The sequence below is a fragment of the Limulus polyphemus genome, unplaced genomic scaffold (assembly GCF_000517525.1).
Source record: "Limulus polyphemus unplaced genomic scaffold, Limulus_polyphemus-2.1.2 Scaffold3001, whole genome shotgun sequence".
Taxonomy (NCBI): Eukaryota; Metazoa; Arthropoda; class Merostomata; order Xiphosura; family Limulidae; genus Limulus; species Limulus polyphemus.
The window spans coordinates 29,736-53,068 of NW_013668611.1; the positions used below are offsets into that span (position 1 = coordinate 29,736).

At 32.5% G+C, this 23,333-nt stretch overlaps 1 protein-coding gene across 1 annotated transcript in view; it reads left to right on the forward strand.

The window, feature by feature from the left end:
* LOC106468418 (fibrillin-2-like) overlaps positions 1 to 23,333 on the forward strand; it is a gene marked incomplete at its 5' end in the record, with an annotated part of 135,868 nt that overhangs the window by 29,092 nt on the left and 83,443 nt on the right. Inside the window, 10 exons of the mRNA XM_013928847.2 lie at positions 3,704 to 3,826; positions 4,032 to 4,154; positions 4,941 to 5,066; positions 8,718 to 8,843; positions 12,688 to 12,810; positions 13,239 to 13,400; positions 13,978 to 14,046; positions 14,742 to 14,867; positions 20,302 to 20,430; positions 22,000 to 22,164. Coding sequence (XP_013784301.1) covers positions 3,704 to 3,826; positions 4,032 to 4,154; positions 4,941 to 5,066; positions 8,718 to 8,843; positions 12,688 to 12,810; positions 13,239 to 13,400; positions 13,978 to 14,046; positions 14,742 to 14,867; positions 20,302 to 20,430; positions 22,000 to 22,164 — 1,272 coding nt within the window. The remainder of the gene's footprint in view (positions 1 to 3,703; positions 3,827 to 4,031; positions 4,155 to 4,940; positions 5,067 to 8,717; positions 8,844 to 12,687; positions 12,811 to 13,238; positions 13,401 to 13,977; positions 14,047 to 14,741; positions 14,868 to 20,301; positions 20,431 to 21,999; positions 22,165 to 23,333) is intronic.

The window sequence follows — 23,333 nt, forward strand, 5'->3', positions numbered from 1 at the left end:
TGTATTTGCCAAGATTGTAGTTGAATGAATCATAAGTGGACAGTATAGGTCATAGGGGGCAGTCCTGTTTGTGTGGTTTAGGAATGCAGTAGAGTTGTGGTGTGCATGAATCAGTTTTATGTAGATCAAAATAAAGATCATCAGTAATTAAATTATCTTTTTTCATTTGTAATAAAGTTTTGTTTAATTGTTTTTCGTGTGTGTTTGTTGGGTTATTTGGGATGGCTTTGAATTTCTTTTTATCGGAAAGGATGTCGTTCATTTTGTCGATGTATTCTGAATTGTTCATGATGACAGTAGTGTTGCCTTTATCGGCTTTTAGAATTTTAATGTTAGTGTCCTGTTTAAGATTGGAAATGGATTTGATGTCAAAACGTTGTACATTTGCTGTTGTATTAAAGTTTTTCTTCATTACCCATTCAAGCCGTCTCCAGCCATTATTTTGTTTCATATTCTTCACGTGTGAAATATGATAAGGCTTAGCAACCTATGGCAAACCACAAATGAGTACATAGTTCATAACTAGAAGAGATAATGTTTTGCTATACTTCTTTATTTACTGTTCTATGTTTTAAAAAAAATAAATTTAAGAACTTACATTTAAATAGTAAATATAAGTTAATATAAACTTTTCTCATAGCTTTCTCTCTGCTATGATGGCGTCAGTCAATAAATCTTGTTTTATATTCATGGATACAGTAACATGAGTGCACATGTACTGCATCATTGCAACTTCTGTAATTTTAGCTAGGTACAACTGGAAGGTCAGTATAAAAAGATAATAAATATATATAAATGTATAATGTTATGAGATTTAAGCTACTTAGATTAAACATTTGTGTTTTCATGTTATAATTTGTAGTCATTCTAGAACGAAAATAGCATAATTTACATTTAATTCCAAATTTATTATGGTTACAAGGTCAGTCAAATTGACAGACCCTGTATACTTAGGGTAGAGAAATTAACTAACAAAATATAATTTTTTACTGAAAACAAACATTTGAAATGTATTTAGGAAGTTTTAAAGATAAGACAAATAATATTTGAGATTTTGGAGACAAAGAATAGCTTTTTAATCATAACATGAAAATCACTTCACACTTGGACTAGTAACGAAACACTCGATATTTTCACAAACAAATCTTTAGTAAAAATACTTCATTACAAATTAGATTTTTTGTGTACATTCAATCTTCAGTTCTTAACTACATTATTTGATTCTAAGAGAAATAGCAATCTTTACTTACCTCAAGGTCGAAGTAGTGTTCTGAATCTTTTGAAGAACTGAAGTCTTCATCATCTTTGGTATCTTTCAGTAGGATCAGTGGATTATTCTTCCACGCCAGGGAGACTGACTTTTTAGCCTAAAACAGGGATTCTTATATCAAAGCTTCTGGTATCCTTACGAGTTTCCAAATAGTGTACATATTTATCCCGCAAATAGATCTGACACTCAATTGGATGATTTTTGGAAACTCATCGTGATTCTCGGAACCAAAAACAAAAATACTTCAATAATTGATTACAGTTGAACACAGCTTGTTTGCATATTTCTCTCTCCCCATCTTCTTGACATGGATCTTACATTAAAGTTCTGACTAATCCCTTTTCTAATAGCTTTGTCTCTGCTGTGATGGCATCAGTCTATAGATATGGATCTCGTGTCCACTCTCTAATGAAGTTTACATAAATATTCTCATGACTGTGATAGCGTTGGTTTATAGAGAATATAAACATTTATTTTTCAATATGAACAAGAATGTATCTTTGGTTTATACTTGACATACTTTCCCTTTCTTGGTCAATCGTTGTTATATAACTTCTCTTATGCAATCACTAACTGTGCACAATATTTCTTCTTATTGCATATCTGTGCCATGCTTGGAACTTTTGTGACATGGATATTTTCTCAATTCTTGAAACATTTGGAATTAGTGAAATGCCTCAAACTGCCACAAATGCTTCACTATTGTATGGTTTGTTGTATTGTTTTCCAGAAGAAAAACTAGTAGCTGAAATAATTTGAAACTTGAGATTAACTTTTTACAGATAATGTAGCTTATGGAAAAAATGTGTTATTTTTTATATGTGATATTTGTACAGATTTGAAAATTGGAAAACATCCCACTGTGATATGTATTTTAAAAAACAATAAAAATGCTCACCTTTTTTTGTAGATTACTGATTTTTATTTATTTCTAGACTGTTGTAAAATTTTCCCATAAAGTTTTTCTATATAAAATTGTAATTGTAAGCTTTGTTTGATTTAAAAAACACCACACACGCACAGTTTCTCTGTGTTTATGGTCAATGTCATATAAGAAAGATATAGTTACTACTCCAGGTGATTGACACAAAACAATAGCTAGTTATAACAAAGGCAACTTAATGACCTTCTTGACCAGCCTGTTATGTGGAAACTGAACATACCTGTGCAAATAACAAATTTTAAAAATTCCTGTATTAAAACAAGGAGGTATAAAGCACATGGCATGCTTATATATCACAATATCTGTACTTCTACAAGGTCCATTTACCCTGTGTGTGTTTTTAGAAGCTGTCTAGGTGAAATAGAACCACTTATTCAGTAGTGTTTTAAGAATGAATGACAATCACTTTTATATATATATATATCATTGTTGATGGACAATTTACAAGCCATAGTACTTGTATCAGTCATCAGCAATGTTGTGTATCTTTACCCTAATCTGATACCACTCCTTAATTCTTTATTATATTTACAAAAAGATGCTTTCTCCTCGGTTATTATCACCTGATTTAAATATCCTTTAGACTTGTAAGTGAATAAAATTGTATATCAGCATCACTATTTGAATTTTCATGCCATGACATGCTGATATATTAAACTTAACTTGTGTAGTCTGTATGCTTTAGCAAGAATATTTAAAAAGTTAAATTTTTGTTTCATAGCTGAATCAGAATGTTAAATATTTTGCCTGTAATGATGTTCAGAATACTAACTCTTCTCTCTGTGGAAAAAACATTTAAACAGCTACCTTTTTTTAATAAAGAACACATTTGAAACATGTTGGTAAGTGTGATCAAGGATTGTTTGTCTCATTGTTTTACAAAGTTGGTAGCTGTGATCAAGGAATATCTTATTGGTATTATTTTACAGTGTTTATAACTGTGATCAAGGACTGTTTTAGTCATATTATTTCACAGTGTTTATAACTGTGATCAAGGATTGTTTTAGTTATATTATTTCACAGTGTTTATAACTGTGATCAAGGATTGTTTTAGTCATATTATTTCAGTGTTTATAACTGTGATCAAGGATTGTTTTAGTCATATTATTTTAGTGTTTATAACTGTGATCAAGGATTGTTTTAGTCATATTATTTCACAGTGTTCATAACTGTGATCAAGAATTATTTTAGTCATAGTATTTTACAATATTAGTACCTCTGATCAAGGAATCTTTTAGGTTATTATCTTACAATGCTAGCAAATGTGATCAAGGAAAATCTAATGATATAATTTTACAAACAAAGCTGTTTGTAGCTAAGAATTACGAACCCAATTTTAGGTTCTGTTGATTTCAACTAGTTAACATTTTTGACTTGGTATTAAAGAAAGATCCAATATTTCTGTGCATATTGATTCATTTCATCTACTAGTTAATATAGCTGTGTAAGATATGTATATGTAACAGCTTCTAACTTGTTTTCTTTTTTAGATGATGATGAGTGCTCTCAAGTGAGTACATCATGTGACATTAATGCTGAGTGTGTTAACACGCAGGGATCATACCATTGCCAATGTCTTACTGGTTATCGTGGTGATGGATCTGATTGTCAAGGTTAGTGTGTTGAATACTGTTAGTTAAGATGTCAGTATTATTAGTGTTATGTGTTTAGTATATATTTAAAAGAATTATTGAGGTGAACATTTTTTGTTATAGCTTGTGATATTTTTATCAATTTTACTTATCAAGATTATAATGAAAACTTAAGTTTTAGACATATAATTTTATTTTTAATTGCTGAGATTAATGCTTTGTACAGATGAAAATGAATGCCTAAGAAATAATGGGGGCTGTGATCCTGATGCTAGCTGTGTAAATACAGAAGGGTCCTTTAACTGTGTGTGTGATGAAGGTTTCAAAGGTGATGGTCGAAGATGCCAAGGCAAGTGTTTATTTTGGTCATTATATTAGCACTATATTTAGATGAAAGTAATCCATACAGTGCACAATAATAAGAATTAGTTTAAATAATGACTTTTCTAAACATAAAGATGTATTTAAGATCAATTAATAACATCAAAAATAATTAAACTAATTTCCTACTCAACTAGTGCAAGGCTTGATTTCACACTTTCTGCTTTACTACCTTTAGTTTGATAACAAAACAGTACGCTCTCTAATTAATACTTATTATTTTGAACCTTGAAAAGAAAATTACTAATGTGGATGTTTCATAATGACATGTAGCCATCAAAAACAACCCTTGTTTTTTCTTAGCCTTTGCTACATCCAGTAAAAGACTGTTGTAGTAAAAAACCTGAAAAGGCATCAATATTTTACCAGAATTAACCTAGCATCATTGTAATTAAGATGCCAGGATAACTCCTATGAAATGTCAAGCCTGTACATTCATTTTGTTTAATGAATTTTTTTCGATAATTTATAGGATACCTCCAGAATTTCGAAGAGTTAAATAAAAACATTAACGTTTTTTTCACTTCATTACTTTTTGTTTTTTCTTCATTTTTTTATTCTTGTCGTTAATTAGATACATTGATTAATTTTCTAATATCTAACAGGAAAATTCTATTCTTTATTTGTCTTGGAAATATATGTTTTAGCTCTAATAAAATTGTTACATGCTATAGTATATATATTTTATGATGAAAATTGGGGGCAAGGAGTTCAGTTATTATGTGTGTCTAGTTAATCTCTTCTTCCCAAACAGATATTGATGAGTGCACTCGCAACCCTTCCCTCTGTGAGAATGGTCAATGTCTCAATTATCCTAGTGGTTACCGTTGTGAATGTGAAATGGGTTTTGCTCCTGAGAATAATGAAAAGGCTTGTGTTGGTAATTAGTTCATTGAACTACTTATGGTAATGTAGCATATTTATTGCTGATACAATTATTATTATATTGTAATCGAACTTTTGAATTCTACAGAGTAAAATTATTTTCAGTTAAGTGTCATTTCTACTTATGTAATAGTTAAATATATCAAGATGAAAGTACATTGTATGTGAAAAATAAAATATGTTTAAATCTGATGCCTTTCTGCTGTTAGGTAGTAATAGGAAAGACATGTAATTGCAGTTTTTACATATACTTTTTTTACACTGTTCTCACATATTTTTGTATGTTGTAAAATAAGTATTTTGTTTTTAAGAGTGACATGTTATCCAGTTAGAATTGAGCTTATAACAAAAGAATTTTAACTTAAATTATTTTCACTGTTTCTCTTTCTTCAGATAATGAACATTAGTACTTTTTCAACTTTTTAATTTCAATAAATTACAGCTTTATTTTTTTCACAAAATAAACAGTTTGTAAAACCTGCTACTACTGCTTTATTTATTATCTAAATTTTCGATTTGTGATTTTAATTTTTGTTTCTAAAAATTGACTGTGACTGAAATAAGGTTTCTTATGCATGCATACTAATTAAGTAAGATTAACTGTGCTCATTATTATCACATTATAACAACATTTTACATTTCAAGAAAATGAATTTAATACCTTTAGATGGGTACAGTACACACCTTACTTCCTCAGTAGTTGTTTTTGGTTCATCCAGGATGAATAAATAAAACAAAGTGCAGATTGACAAGAATAAAGAAAGTCTTTTAATGATGTGTGTGTGTGTTTGATATTGATAAAACAAGGAACTACAAAACATTATTTGAGTATATTTATGTATAGCTTTTAACTTGATTGTATGGCGTCTAGAATTTATAAACTTGTTTCATCTAATGTCATGACAACAACACAGATTCCTTTTGCTTGTTCCACTTTTTTTTCAAACATTATTGTAAAAGTAATATTTGGGCTGGGTGTGGGCTATTGATTGGTGTGATTCAACTGTGAATTTGAGGGATCGTAATACATGGCTTATTGCTACACAAACATGCTCAACACTTTAGGTCATGGTACACTATAGAAATGATGATTAAATCTCACTATTCAGTCAGAGTTGGCAGTTAGAGCTGTTGACTAGCACTGCCTTTCCTCTGATCTATCAAGTCAACATTAGGAATGGCTTTGTACAGATAGTCCTATCTGTAGCTTTAAAGTAAAATATTCTAAAACAAAGATAGAAAGTAATCTCTAAAAACATACATTTATTTAGAACATTATATTTTTATATAAATTACAATACACTACTAATTAGATAATTAGTACTAGTAATGTCTAATATTGAAGATTTTGTCACAGTAACAATAGATTATTTAAAATAAGTACCTATTTTTTTTTCCTAACAAATCATATAACAAGTTTAATAACATTGACGTTTCTTTTCAATACAGTGTTTTATTTTATTTGGTTAGCTCATATAATTATGTTTTCAATTTATTAATTTCATAAAATATAAAGTTTTTTTATTCCATTCCTCTAGATTCTTATTTTCAAACTTCATATGTACATCTGAAAAATACTCAGTTGTATGTTTTCATAAGATTGTGTTATAAGCCTGTAAAATATTATATTAATAGTTAGCTGTGTTAAAATCCTTTAAAACTGGTATTTATACCACCGTACTTTTACAGTTGAAACTAATCTGAATTTCCAGACTTAGTTGTGAGACCTGCTGCATAAACTTACAGTAGTCCATAAAATATTACTTTAGTTATAATCAATACAAAAACTATTTACTAAACAGACGGTGACTTGAAAAGTGGCAATGGGACAGTGGCAAATAGCTTTAGCAGCTTTGCCATAAAAAAAACAAAAGTTTGTATTACAGTTGTAACAGCTGAACGTTCTTGGTACATATTAGGCTTTAAATGAATAATCAACAGACTTTCTATTCTCTTTAATTATATTTTGGGGCTGTACTTATAATCTTACAAGGACTACAGTTAAAATCAGTGTTGCCAGCTGTTGTAACAAGGTGTGCAATACTTGATATATTCTCAAATTTTGAAAGTAAAAGTGTTCTGTTATACATGAGGAGAGAGACCTAATGTTCTGTTGTAAATTTAATATCACAATGTTTGCTATTAAAATACTGCTGAAACAGAGAAACATTACTTTGTTCATTTAAAGATTACAAAAGTCTCATCAGCATACCTCCTATGATCAAGTAGTTTAAAAATCTCGGAAAATTCATCCATGTGATATGTAAGCACATGCAAGTTAACCATTGCTAATGCTAACTTTGAACCCATGGTAACTCCATTAACTTGGTTGTAGATTACATCATCTTTTATATATTTGTATTGTGAACCATGATGTCTGTCTGAGCATTTGTCTCTCTCCTTTTTGAAAAGCTGCACAAGCAGGCAAAGCTCAACATACACTTTTGAAATGATGGGAGAACACGCATGAATAGTGTTGACGCCAAATTTTGTTTCACAAACAGGATATTCTACACTAAAGTGTTAGAAATTAATCACATTATCATTCACATTTCAAAATGTGACATAACTTAAGGAATGAAAATGTAGCTTTACTGTATGTTATTGTTGAGCGGCTCTTAGCGTAATTGAAATACTCAATAATTACTTTTGTGGTGGGTGATATAAATAGCTCAGAGCTTTGGCTCTGAGAAAAACCAAGAGTGCAACACAATTAACCTTTTTAAACTCCAGGAAATAATTTAAATTGATAGATTAACTTAAAATTTTCCTGTCACTGGGGACGGGTACTTTTGATTGTTATAGCTAAAATGTGATTGTTTCATAGCAAAGTATTTTGATTTAGAAAAATACATTTTATTGAACTGTTCAATTATGAATTGTTTCACAAGGAGGTAGGAAAATAATAAAAATGAATCTGATATATGTATATCCAGAGGTATAATTAAAATATATATTAAACCTAGATACTAGAATCAAATCTTTTTAATTTACAGATTAGATGCCTTTGCATTTTAATAGAAAAAAATACTTAAATCAACTTTTGAGAATATATCCAGTATCATACACCATGTTACAGCAGCTTGCACTTAACCCTAGAAATTTTGAAATTATTAAAAGCTACTACTTTGCATACAAAGCATAGTCTAAACTAACAAGGTTTAGCTATTATATTATTTTCACATTTTTAATGCAGATATCTGGATTTTCTTTGGTATTTTCCCAAAGTAAATGTTGCATGCTGAATATATAAACTGTCAGTAAAGATCTCAGGAAGTCTTATTTTCTACAAATAACAATATAGTTACACTTCCTGATAAAAAGTTGTTAGTTTTAGTTATAAACAGGACTCACATGTTTTCTAGACATTAATGAATGTAACATGTTTCACAACATCTTGCAGTTTGGTCAATGAATATTATAACTGAATATGTAGACTACCAGTAAAGATTTCTGGAAGTCTTACTTTCTACAAGTAACAATATGCTTTTTTTTAATATTTGTTACATTTCCTGATAAAAATAATTTGTTAGCTTTAATTATAGACAGGATCAGAAAATGTATGGAAAGAATGTGGCTTACTTTTTAGACAGCAGTAAATTAAAAAAATATTTTCATTAAGAATGATTTTTCACATGTTTTCTAGACATTGATGAATGCAGCATGTTTCACAACATCTGTGTGTTTGGTCGTTGTGAGAATGTATTTGGAATGTTCCGCTGTCAGTGTGAAACAGGTTACCAGCTCGACTCTTCTGGAGGAAATTGCACAGGTTAGCAGAAAACTGTACTAAACTAGAATATTGTGCAAATTAGTAAGGTTGGAAAACCATGTAACACCAACTGTAATATAAATGTAGTTGTTCAGAAAATGGGTTGAATCTTGTTTGCCATTTCAAATAAATGAACAAATATATATGTATATATATATAAACTATAACTTTAGTGATGTAACAATATTACATCTTTGTATATTTCTATTTGCTAATGCATCTGTCAGCTTCAGTGTATATTCCAACCATTCACAATTCAATTTATTTGATTTGCTAAAAGAAAAGAAGAAATGTGTAGTATTAAACACATTGCTTAATGATGTGGAAATACTCTAATACCTCTCATGATTCTATTCAGTTCAAAGTTTTGTACTGTATATATAACAGAAAGACAAAATATATACATGTTTAGTAACTTTAGTATAAAAGGAGTTCCGAAACGGTACTAACTATGCTTCCCCATAGCTATCTCGACCTTCATTTGTTCTCTAGTCATTGGTAAATCTTATGCACAGCACACCAGTCTTTTATACCCCTATATGGACTTATTAATATGAATTCTCATGTGATGGATGAAGAAGTTCCTGCCAATATGGACGAAACTCATGTCACTAGTCTCAGCTCAGCGAGTTGCCAATGTCAACCAAGGAGATTCAGGTGTTAAATCAGATGTTAATTGGATGCTTTCGCTGCTTCTTCTGCTCATTCTCCCTTCCCCTAGGACCACACTTCTGAGGAAGTTTTTCTCGGGGGGGGGGCAATTGCGACTCGTTTTTTACTGCCCCGTTTTTTTTGGCCAGTCACATAATGTTGACAGTCAAAAGAGTCTGCCAACCATGTCTTTTTTACACCGTATTGATCAGGTTTATCAAATTTTACGTGTCTCCCCTTTTGCCCTGATTTTTTCTACTTCTTTCTTGCTGGGAAAAGAGCCTCATTCTGATTTTTATTATTTTCCTTCCTCTATCAGCATTCTTGTGCATGCTCGAGGTTTTGTTGCTCAAGTACAGTCAGTAGTGGGTGTGCCTCATCCCCCTCGGCTTTTGGACCAATTCTCTTTTGCTTACCAACGTCCCTTGAATCCCAATTTGGATTCTCAGTGTTTAGATCCTCTACTTCCCTTGTGAGGTTCTAATCCTAATGCTTTGGTTCATTTTAATAGGTCCCAGTTTACTATGATTCGCATTACATTGACCAATATTTGACATGTTTTTTCCTCTTTATAGTTGTTGTCTCAGGCCTACCACTAGTCTCTTGATCAGTTTTCAGCCAATCTACGGTCACTCCTATGGCCCAGTTGTTGGCTTCAGCCTTGTTCCTCACCACTTGGATTTTGTGTTGTTGGGGTTTACTCAGGAGAAATGTGGTACTTGTGAGGGTGCATCTCCTCCTTTCAACATTACTGGAACTTTGTCAGGCTCTGTTTCTGCATGAAACAGTCTTTAGAGTCCAGGGTCAATGTGGTGAGTTTGCATTCTTTTTTGTTCTCCCTTACTTCTCATTTGTTTTGCCCTACTGATTCTGCTCAATCTTTGCCTGTTTGAGTGCCCTTTTCTTCTTTGCCCCACCTTTTTCCCTACTATTGGCATTCCTTTCCTTATGCCTGTTTTCCCATTCCTGTTCCTCTCAGCCTCACCATTATCAGTGATAGGATATCTTTCCATGGGTGGTGGGGGCCAGGTTATAACTCTTTTCTGTCATCTGGAAACCCTTCACGATGGATCCATGTGAGTTACGGGTTCTGTCAGAGGGCCCATGCATTCAGTTCCAGTCCCCTCCTCCTCTGTCCTCTTTCCCAGTTTCTTTTCCTCCTTATCCTCGACATCTTGTCTTGTCCAGTCATCTAACAGAATCAGTTCTTGATCTTTTTCACAAGGGTGCTGTTGAACATGTGATGCCTGTTTGTCTGGGTTTTGACTCCTGTTTGTTTGTTGTTCCCAAAAAGACAGGAGATTTGAGACCTATTATCAATCTATCCTGGCTGAATGTCTTTTTGGACACACCCCAATTCACCATGGATCCATTCTACCTCTTTCTCTTCCGTGAGTTTTTCCCCTGGGTCTTTGCATGGCCAAATTCAACATGACAGATGCTTACTTTCATATCCCCATTGCTCAGGAGCCATGTCATTATCTTTGGTTCGTCCACAGGGAGGATGTATACCAGTTTCATGCACTATTGTTTGGTCTTGTCTTGTCTCCTTATGTGTTCTGTCAGGAGGAGATTGTATAAGTGGGAATGTGGACAAATCCCAATACATTATTTTCATGACACTCACTAACGCTCACTGTGGAGATTAGGTGTTTCTGTAAGACCATCAGACGCTTTTCCGATGGTGTATCTATATCTCCTGAGGACTGTCACTCTTGGACTTCTTGAATAAAGCAGATAGGGATTTTTGCCCATCCCTATTGACCTGTGATTCTTATATTCCAGGTTTTTCTGCTTTTCAAAATAGGTAAATGCGACACCCATTGTACTGTCTGCAGTGGATCATTCTTTCAGACTCCCAATGCATCTTTTCTCTTCTTTCTTCTGGTAGAGCATGGGATTCCTTGCCACTTCTGGTTCCTAATAGCTGGAGTGGTGGACCGTGGAGGTTTCCTCATGAGTGGGTTTTGTACAATAGCAAAATCTTGTAGCCATATGTACTCGCTCAATGAGAAGAGGGCTGTCATCGTTATGCTGCCTATTATACACACATTATGACACTACGTTTATTATGCAAGGAACTTCCATTGAATGGTTTTTGCCCAGATGGACTACACTTGACATAATCCAATTTATACCAGGGGCTTCCCCCAGATGTTTTTGTCTGGGTAGACCTCACTTGGCTATCTTGATATCCATCCAAAGCACTTTCCCTGGATGTATTTACTAGTATAAAGGGCACAATGGGATTGGTGGAGGGTGGTCACATGATCAGCACATGCTGCAATGACCCAAAAATATAGGGGTATAAATGACTGGTGCTCTGTTCATAAGATTTACCAATGCCTAGAGGGCAAATGAAGGTTGAGATAGCTATGGGTGAGAGAGAGAGGTAAGTACCTTTTGGAAATACATTTTCAGTGTTAGAAAATATTAACTATCCTCATATACATAGTTATTGTAAGTTATAGATACTTATACTTAAAGGAAAATATTGAATAAATATAATTTAGAATGGCACTTATTTATTGTGTAATTATTTTAACATTGTACTCCTTTTATCCTTTTTTCATATTATTGTTTAAAAGTATGGATGGTGGAATATTTCTGGGAGTACTTACCTTTGTATAACAGAAATAATAAGAAAACCTGGTAACATATAAGAGTATCATTTTCAATTTTTAACAATTTAATAGAGTAAGAATCTCTACTTATAATATATAAAATGATTGAAAATAATGTACATGCATTTTAAAGTTTCTACCTAACCTACCTACCTATGCCATGAACAATTAAAAAAGGATTAATTAATCAAGTATATCCTCAATAAAGATTAAGGTCTTGGCTAATGAGTAAGATAATAAATATTGTGATCAGTTATTTAAAATAGAATCAAATTTACCTAAAACGTCTTTTATCATTTTGTTGAGATTGGATACCTCTGAAACATTTATAATGTTATTAAAATCAAGTTCTTCTAAAGCATGATTTATCATTATTTTAAATTCAAGCTCCTAAAACATAATTTAACATTGAATTAAAATCAGATGTCTCTAAAACCAGATTTATGATTTGATAAGTGAAAGAGCTATGGTACTATTTACAGTTTGATAATAACATACAAGATATGTTAAGTTTTTAAGGCTACTTGTTGCTTTATTTTTAACAAGACTGTTTGTTTGTCAAATACCAGATATAGATGAATGTGAAAACACTCAGAAGTGTAGATATGGTACTTGCATCAACACACCAGGGTCTTTTCTATGTCAGTGCCCACCTGACTATGAATTGGCCCCTAATGGAGAAGGATGTATTGGTAATTTATTTTAAATTATTATTTTTAACGACTGTAAAAAGTATGCTTCTAATAATGGAGTAACTGTATGTAATGGTTTAAAAAATATTAAATGCAAATATGAAATTTTTTATATAAATCATTTAATCCAACTAATGTTTTATTATGCCAATAAAATCAAGCAAGTTAAGTATGTATAAATTTGGCTTAAAAAAAGACAGCTTTATTCAGAGGTATATTCTAATATTTTGTATACTACATTATTTTCAAAGTTTCCAAAACTACACTTGGAATAGAGATTTACAGTTAAAGTTTTACCATCAATTATGATGGTAAAATTATAAACTTCTTTAGCAGTTATTCTGTTTTCAACTATATATACACACACATACATTTATATTTCTCTTACGAGTTGATTGTGAAGCTTTTTATTTATTACAATGAAATAGATAAGCGTGAAAGCCAGTGTTATATGGAAGTGTCTGACACCTACTATGGAAGAGGTGTGTGTCGTACAAGTCTTGGAGAACCAATGACTAAAGCTACATGTTGCTGTAGTGTAGGAGTAGCATGGGGTCCAACTTGTGACCTTTGTCCTCCACATAACTCTTGTAAGCAAAATATTTTTTACTCTCATAAAGCTTTGTTTAACTTATTTGTATTTTTTGAAACCAATTAAATCTTGTTACCTAAACTTTTATCAACTAGTATGATTTTGTAGCTTGTTGTCAAAAGCTCATTTTTATGTTTAGATGCATATTACCATTTACTTCATTATAGAATGGACTTACTTTGTTATGAGAAAGAAAAAAAAAGGGACTGTTTATATATTTCAACAATCTTTATGCTATTTACAGCCTACACTTTGACATTTTTATTTTAAAAAGGAAGAGTAGTCAGGCATTCCAAAACCAATTTTTTTTTCCATCCTACTTGTTTACAAATGTAATTTAAACTTTTTAGGCAAGATTAATTTATTACTCAACAGCTTAGTAAGTTCTTTTGGAATTTCACTTATACTAAAATACATTCTAAGTCAGGCCCTGACAATTATTTCTGTAAGTTTGCTAGATAAAGGCACTTTATTTTTCATAGGATTCACAGTTTCTATATATATATACTATAAAAATATTACTTCTTTTATTAGCTGTGTATCAGGTAAATAGTTATCTTTTTTATTTTTTTCAGCTGAATACCAAGCTTTGTGTCCAGAAGGCCCTGGATTTAGACCTAATCAACTTACAGTAGTTTTAGAAGGTAAATAATTAGCTCACATGAAGCTTGTTTTTCTTGTTCTTGTAAAAGTCTAAATAAAATCTTTTAAAGTATTTCAAGATTGCACTTTATATCAAATCTTTATGTTTATAATATGCATAAGTGGTAAATAAATCAAAGAAATGAAAATTAAAACATTCAAATAATCAATTTTTTTCAGTACACAATTTAAAACTGTTCTGAGACCATCAATGGTCTCAAAACATACACTATGTGTTTTGACATTCAGTAATGTCATCTTTGTGAGTAAAGAATTAAAAACTTGGTGCAAACCACATATACCAAAACCACTAGCCATGCGATCCAATACTACTACTTAATTTACAAACTGAATCTGTGTGCTTTCTGACTTGCCAACCCTTCATCCTTATTCAAGATATGATAATTATCTTTAATGTGTTCCATCATTTCTATACATTTTCTGATATTTCTAGTTGTATCTTTTCCTTAAGCTAAAAATAACATTTTTTTTACCCCTGAATAATATAATTGGTATGACTTTCATGTTTAGCCAGTGCAGAGCTTTCACTTTTATGATTTTCTAACATTTCTTTTATGTTCATTCATTCTAAATTTTGAATTTCTTTTAGTTTGGCCAATGTATAACAAACACATTCACATTTTCAAAATTAGATAGATTTTTATTATACTTTTTTAATTTTATGTTTAATGTATAGATATCAATGAGTGTGAAGAACTGAGAGGGATATGTGAAGAAGGACGATGCTCAAACACCTTTGGAAGCTTCATGTGTATTTGTCCTGAGGGCTTTAAGCTAGATGGCTCTAAACGAAACTGTATAGGTATGTATATGAGGTGAGTGGGGGGGGGGGGTATGATGATTCTAATGTTTCTTTTTACAAAGAAATATTGTAAATAGTGTATTTACTAATCTAGAATACCTTTGATTATTACAAATATGCCATTTGTTAGTTAGTATCCTGAACTGTATTTTCAAGTTTGTACATTAAATATTCTTGGAACAATTCCTGAGGATAAAAGGCTTATCTTGCTGAGTACCGTAAACTTTGTTGCTTTGTAAAAATACTAACAGTTTGACTATATTAACAGACTTCTGCAAAGTTAATTCTTTAATATTCTGCTAAGTACAAAAAAATTTAATATACACAATGTACCTCTTATTGGTTATTTATATATTTAGTAAATGTAAATAGATGAAAAGAATGATTCATTACAAAATTATTTTAAATCTGGTAAACATCAAACAGCAATGGATAATCATTAAAACTATCAAAATATTTGCTTATTGTAAGAAGACTTAACAGCTTTGATAATTAATCTTGTTAGCCATTTAACACAAATAGATTTCTCATGGTCTGTTGGTTTTGGCACTCAGTTCATAATCTGAGTATTGTGGAATATAATCCTATCACTGAAAATGCTCACCCTTTCAACTGTGAGGGCATTATAATGTGATAGCCACTACCACTATTCACTGGTAGTGAATAAGTAGCCCAAGAGTAAGAGGTGGATGGGTAGTGTTGATTAGCTGCCTTTCTTCTAGTCTATCACTTCAAAATTAGGGACAGTAATGCAGAGAGCCCTCAGCTTTGCATGAAATTCAACTAACAAATAATTAGATTAATATGTAATGAAATATTTTACATACATATTGTAATTAAAGGTAGTATCTTTAATGCCTAAATGTATTTCAGAAAGGGAGAATTCCAATACAGTACATTACCTTTTCTCACATATGTAGCTATATTAAGCTATTCTCGTTCAGTGCTGCTCTCTGTATGAATAAAAGTTTTGCATGCCACAAGCTCTGCACTCCTGCATACCCCACAATCATCATGGTTCAACTGCATTTTGCATGTAAATCATCATGCGAACAACCCCCTACCAATAGGAGTGTAACACACCCTCCTGACGCATGTGACTCTCTCTATTTGATTCTACCAAACTGTCACTTCTCGTTCGGCAGCTCCTCAGTTTACTACAGTTTATTTCTGTTGTTTTGCATTAATATAATGAGTTCCAAAGTTCATGTTACCACTTTGGAGGTTCTACCAACACTTCCAGCACAATTACACAGGCTTCAAGTTGGGATAACTAGACTGAGGAATTTTCGGCTTTCATTAGTCAGGAGATTGATCCTTACATGAGTCGACCTTCTTCTACCATTATTGCTAGACTTTCTCCTGAATCTGCCAAACCTGTTTGTGGCAATGAAGATTTTGACAACCTTTTTCCTCCACCTGACTATGCCGTACCTTCCCAAGCCTTTCCTGTGGAATCTGCTAGGCCTATCTCAGGTGTACCATTTTATGCACTTTCTGATTTCTTATAATCTCTCCTCCTAACATCAGGGCTCATGCTGAGCATTTTGTTTCTGAGTTACAAGCGAGTGCTAGCATACCTTGCCCTCCACAGGTCTTGGATCATTTTGCCTTGGCTTACCATCAGGCAGATTACCCTTTTCTTGATTCTCAGCTGTTAGAATCACTGTTGACTGTAAGGGAGACTGACCCTGACTTGTTTCTATCACTAGGGTTCCACCATTTCTCATATTTCTCGATGTAGGTTTAATCGGTGCCAGCAGTACTGGTGACTATTCTGTGTGTTCCAGTCCACTAGGGACTCGTTTGACCAATTTTGTCAACATTTGGTGGGAATTTGCTGCTGATCATTGGGTTATCCAGGTTTTGTTCTGGATAACTTTTCATTAAATTCCTTTCCCCTCCCCAGTTGTCTTCAGTACCCATATCCTTTTTGTTACTTTGGGATCCTACTACCAGTTGATGTCTGTCCAAGGCAGTATGGTCACTTCTATCACAGAGAGCTACCAAGCCTGTCAGCCATCATTCCCCATGTTTTTAATCCAGGATTTTTTGTGGTACTCAAAAAAACTGGAATCTGGCATCCTGTGATCAATCTGTTCTGCCTCAACAAATTTTTGGATCTTTCCCATATTACCATGGAGTCCATTCTTACACTAAGGTAGGTTTTTTCCAGGACTGTGGATGACCAAGTTGGACATCTCGAATGCTTATCTCCATCTTCTTATTTCTCATCAATCAAGATACTATCTTTGCACCAAGGGGTTGTGTGTCAGTTCCACGCTTTGTTCTTCAGGCTTGCTCTGGCTCCATATGTCTTTTGTCGGGTGGTCAAAGCATTTGCCTGACTTATGCATGCTTGGAGGTTGCACTTACACCACTACATTGACAATTGGCTTCTATTAGCTCATTCCAAACTGGATGTGTTTACAACACACTCATCTGCTTCTGATAAAAGCAGCTCAAGTAGGTTGGATTATCAAGTTGGAGAAGTCTTTCATGTTACCAACCCAGTACCTTATCCACTTGGGTGTTTTTTTTTCAACATCCACGTCAGTCAAGCCCAACCTTCTCCTCTTCAACTCCGTTTGATGGGGCTTTCAGTTCTCCAAGCCCTTGCTGCTCCTCTTTTTGCTCATGAGGTCCTATTGCATTTGGGGACATAAGCTTCTTTGGAAGTACTTATCCTCTTGGGTCAGGCACATATGTAGTCTCTTCAGTGGAATGTGCATGGCCAATGAGATCTTGCCTGGGATCCCTTGGATTCTCCCATTCTCTTCCTCCTTCCCTCATTGACGATCTGCATTGGTGGTTGGACAAGACACACATTTTGTCGGGTGTACTACTTCCTCCACTCTTCCAGATTTCTATCTCTTCACAGATGCTTCCCTCCATGGTTTGTATGCATGGGTCGATCAACAGGAGGCTTCTGGACAATGATCTATGGCCAAGAAGTCTTACCATCTCAACATCTTGGAGCTTCTGGCAGTACAATATGATATGGATCACTTTCTTCCTCTTGTAAGGAATTGACTTGTCATGGTCCATTCCTACAATTCTACAATAGTGGCTTATATCAATCACCCAGGGGGCACATATTCTTATTCCTTTTGAAGTTGAACCTTGGATCTCCTTGTTTTTGACCCCATGCTTGGGATACATCTTCTTGCGTGTTATGTTCTGGCTACTTTCAAACTCATGGCAGATCGTCTTTCCAGACCATACCAAATTTATCCCACGGAATGGTCTCTCATCATCAGGTTTTCTAGTGGCTATGTTTCCAGCTTGGGTCATTTGACACTTTCCTCAGTACCAATTATCTCTTTTTTTTGGATTCCAGTTCTTCATCTAAATGCCCTAGCTGTCCATGCACTCAGTCAGGATTGGACCAAACGGTATCTTTATATTTATCTTCTTACCCCATCCCTTCTGTGTCAACCTTGGTCACTGAGTTGTTGCATCAGATCAGGCACCTTTCCTTTACCCTGGAATCTCACCTCAGTCATCTGTTTGAAGAAATTCTTCAGTCAGGCTGTTCTGCTGGTGTAGATGGTGTTTGGTCCTCCAATCGTGTGTTCCAGTGGTCTTCGAGGGTTGATGTTGCACCCAGTTTCTGTATGGTTCTATCTAGAGGGTGTGGTTGTATATAATTGGTTGAGATGACCATGTGGTGGAACTCGGAGGCTGCTAAGCACTCCAACCTTTGTGCCCTCTTTTCTAGAAGATGATGTTGCTTTGGAGTTCATCTGTCACATTGAAGTTCACCCCTTCAATTGGAATCCCTCATCCTATCATCACATGGGTGTCAGTTCCTGAGGACTGGTTTTGGATTTACAGCAGGACCAATCAACATAAAACCTCACACATGTGTTGCTTGTGTTTTCTCTTCTTCACTCAATTTTGGCTCATTTATCATCAACTCTATGTGGTTGGTCCTGGAGTTTGATGATGTTGCACCCAGCTTCTGTATGGTTCTATCTTGAGAGTGAGGTGGTTCTAATTTTCTTCGAAGGCCATCCACTTCCGTGTGGTGGGACCTGGCGGGTGGCACTGGGCTCTGACTTCTGTGCAGTCCTATCTGGATGATAATGTTAATAATGTTATAATGATAATTTGGTTCTCAAATGTTCTAATTTGTAAAATATTAAATCTAGTTGAGGTTGTGTGTTAATTCAACAATAAACATAACTATAGTAGAATTCAGTCTTTGAAGCAATCTACTGTTTCATGGGATAGTGTTTGTGGAACTCTTCTGTAACTACATGGTGCAAAGATATTTCTGGATATTTGTGATCCGTTTTTTTGATTTTGCAGTTACAGGTAGAATGTGAAATGTGAGAAAAGTTCTGGCATTTTCAAACAGATTCATTTGTGCTTTGAAGGAGTTAAAATGAGCTCATGGATTCTTGTATCCATCCTTTCTTGGGTGTTAGACTTGTTTATTATGTCTATACATATTTACTTTAGAATATAAGTCAGTCAATTTTAGCTTAGTTTCAAAGTAAAGTTTATTTTCATTTTCTTTTACTGACATACATCTTTATCCATTTAGTGTACTTTAAACTTCAAAACCATCAATGCAATAGATCTTTCCACTTAACAATCATCCTACATTTGATTTCATATTTTAATTGCTTGGACTGATAAGATTATTCAGCTTCATGCCATGATTTATTTATTTATACCACCTGAAACAAATCATTACATGTATCCTTACACATACTAGATCCACAAATCTTTTGTTATGCCAAAGATAAGGTATCTGTATGCTTGATTAAACTTTGGAATACTGCAGTATTTTCTCAGTGTAATAATATATACCTTTCAAGAAACTTTAAATATACCATAAGTGTGTTTGTCTATAAATATATATATATATGTATATGTGTTTATATATATATATATTCTTATTAGTCTATCATTTGTTCTATATTATATCATGTTTTACTTTTCTAATAGCTTAGTTCTTTAAAGCACAAATGCTGTAATCCTTTAAGAAGAGTAGCATATTACAATTATTAAATTTCAGCTTCAGTGTGGTTGTGATATATATATATATATATATTTAATTTTATTGAGCATCTTTATTAATTGTCTCTTCTTGTCTGTAAGTTTCATATTTAGAATGGTAAATTTTGCTTGCCTTAAAATTATTGTAATATGTGTGTGAGCTATAACCATAACAAAAGAAGAAAACTGCAGTATTTCTAACTTTAATATCCTGAACCCATATAAATTTGTATAGTATCTTTGTTACATTCAGGATTCTTGCATAGTTGAAGTTGTTTTGTATATAACCTTTTCACTGTCAACACTAAGGTCATAGCAAAACTTAATTTGTAATGATATATATTTCCTAACTTATGTATTGTATAAAAGTTATGATGTTGAATGTGAGATAAAATTCCATTACTTCTGTATTAATAACCTCTAGATGTGGACGAATGTGAAGTATACCCAGATGTTTGTGGAGCTGGAACATGTTTAAACAATGTTGGAAGTTATACCTGTGTTTGCCCTCCAGGCTTTGTTCTTATTCCTAGTGGAAGACCTACTTGTATTGGTGAGAAATATACTTCATTATTTTATTTGTCTTCATTCGTTTTCTTAATATAAGAAACTTGAGTTTGTGAGCATTAACTATTGGTTTTTCACACATATTTATTAAGTTCTAGTATATGACCTGTGTTGTGTTACTTCGACATGCATTCAGTTTTGTTACAGCATTATATACATCTCTTTACTATCTTATGTCTTAAAAAGTTGTCAGTGACAAACCTTACTTATAACTGTGCATTATTATTATAGTTTATGCACTTTTCCAGAAAATATTTAAAAAGGGTAATGCATGCCCAACTGTGGTGAATTAGTTATTAAAAATTGAGAAAACAAATTAAAACAGTCGTTTCTGTTAAAGATTCTTTAGTTGTTAGTTTTACATATAAGTAATCATATGAGATATCTTATCCATTTGAAAAATTTACAGAGGCAGTGCTTTTTATTCTCACTTGTGTTTAAATGTAATTTGAATATGCAAATAGTGTTCTTAAATGATTATATAGTATGTAAAAATATAAGGAATACATTGAACCTGTAGGAAACTAGTAGGTAAAAAATCAAAAATACAGGATTTGAGAGATTATAGTATTAGCTGATCGTCATATGATATACTAAAGAAAGGATAATTCTTGCCCATATACTGCATATTGTCATATAAAAAGTTAGTTTAAAGTTTAAGGAATGAAAAAATTTAAAATGTTTAAATTTACCACTTACTTTAAATATAATAGAGAAGGTATTTTATTTTCACTGTTTTTACTTATGTGTGGATTGTAGATCAATTTAACATGTTTTTAATAAAAACTGTAATTCTACATAATATTTCTGGAAATAATTTTATTTGGGGGAGGGGACAAATAAGTTTAAAAAAAGTTTTTTTCCACTTGTATTTTTGGAAATTATACTTTCATATAATCTTTTTTCATAACTATTCTTCTTTATGATATTCTGTGCTATTAGTCGAATTACCTTGGCAAATTAAGATAGTTTATAAGAATTGTCTATTTCTGGGTTTTGATTTATTTTATAAGGTATTTATGTTGACTATGTTTGGAATGATCATGGTGGCAGCTGATAAATACATGTAAGTATAAAAGGTGCTTTACCATCACTTAAAAAAGTGTTTGGTGTATATTTAAGTTTAAGCTGGGGCCTTAGATTACAACACTGGAAATATTACAACACCTACAAATATATTCCTGTTGTGAAAATGTTTTTGCCATGTTAGTTTTCCTTGCTCTCAACCATGAAATATTATAAGGTATACCAAAGAAGCTCATACAAGTTTTGTATCACATCTATTAATTAAAAGTCAGGGCTGGGTCACCACTATTGGGATATATGTGCTTAACAAAAAGATACCTAACAATAAATAAAAAGAACAAGTTTTAAACATTTTTTAAGTAAAAGATCAAATTAAATTTTTTATTTATACTTTCCATCAATATAAGTATCTGTTTTGCATACAGTGTTTGTGGTTGATTTCTGAGATATATTTTGGTTGAGCAAGATTTCTATCTTCATATGACATTACATAGTTATCATTTGAATATTCTGTGTTTTTAATTTATAGATATGAGAAAATCTATGTGCTATAGACATTATCGTGCAATTGATATAAATGGTCAATTCATTTGTGAGCATCCGATGATGGCTAATCAAACCAAGATGACTTGTTGCTGTTCAGTGGGTCGAGCTTGGGGTCAACCATGTGAGCCTTGTCCTACAGAAGGGTCAGGTAATGAACTGATATTTGAAATATGTTGTGAATCTTAAGGAAGTTACATATCTTTACTCTGTCTTGATGTAGTATAGTGCCAATGACAAATGTTTCCTATATGTCATGAATATAAAGCAATCTCCATTTTGGTATTGGCATTTGTGATATACAAGTTCATGCTGCCTTTATGAACAGCCTATGTGAGTACAATTTGTGTATGTTAGTATTTCTTTAGGATACCATATATAACGAATAACCTCAAGGCTTATAAACTTTTTGATATTTTACCAGTGTTGAAAAATTAACAAGTATTTATTTTTCATTAATGATTTGTTTCATTCATATAAAAAGTCAGGGGTCATAGAAAGTCCTGTTATACACACTTGTTACTGATGAATATGCTTCTGAGGACAATGTGTAATTTTTTGTAGCCTCTAAGATTAAATGTTTTTGTAACATATTTTAATCTCAGGTTTTGACATTAGCAGTGTGTTTTACATAAAACAAGTATTTATATAATGATTTTCCTGTTCAGTTCCTTAAACAAAATATATATGCAATAATTTTCTTTTAATTGCAGTAAAACTTGATGGTAACAAGTCAGATTTAAAATATTTTTTACAGAAAAGTTCCATATTGATGCCAAACATTCCACTGCACAATTTGCATTAAAATTAAGTTAAAGATAACACATTGTTATTTTATGTTACAAGTATGCATCAATCTAACTTGAGTAATATTTTCAGGTAAGCATTAAAGGTCATCGTACTTTTCTTCTGCAAATTGCCATATTGTTTAGCTTTATAGAAGATCTGTTTGTTGTTTTACTAGGGCTATATAATGCTACAAATTAATCAATATGGCATATAACATCTGTTAATTTTGTACCTTTGCAGCCAGTTTAGCAAAAGGCAGTAGGAGCTGAGATGTTGTGGGTATAACAACTCAACTGTAAACCCTTAATTGATTTTCCAAGATTGCTAACTAGTTTTTCATCTGCATTTGGATTTTGTCTGATAGATAGGATATCCCCAATGTTTTTGAGAGCTATCACCACAGACAATTTCCGTTATGATGTTAAGGTTATGACTGGAAATTAATATAAACTGTACAATATAACTTTAAAGCTTAATTTATATTAAATTCATTATTGTATTATATATATATATATATATATATATACAGTG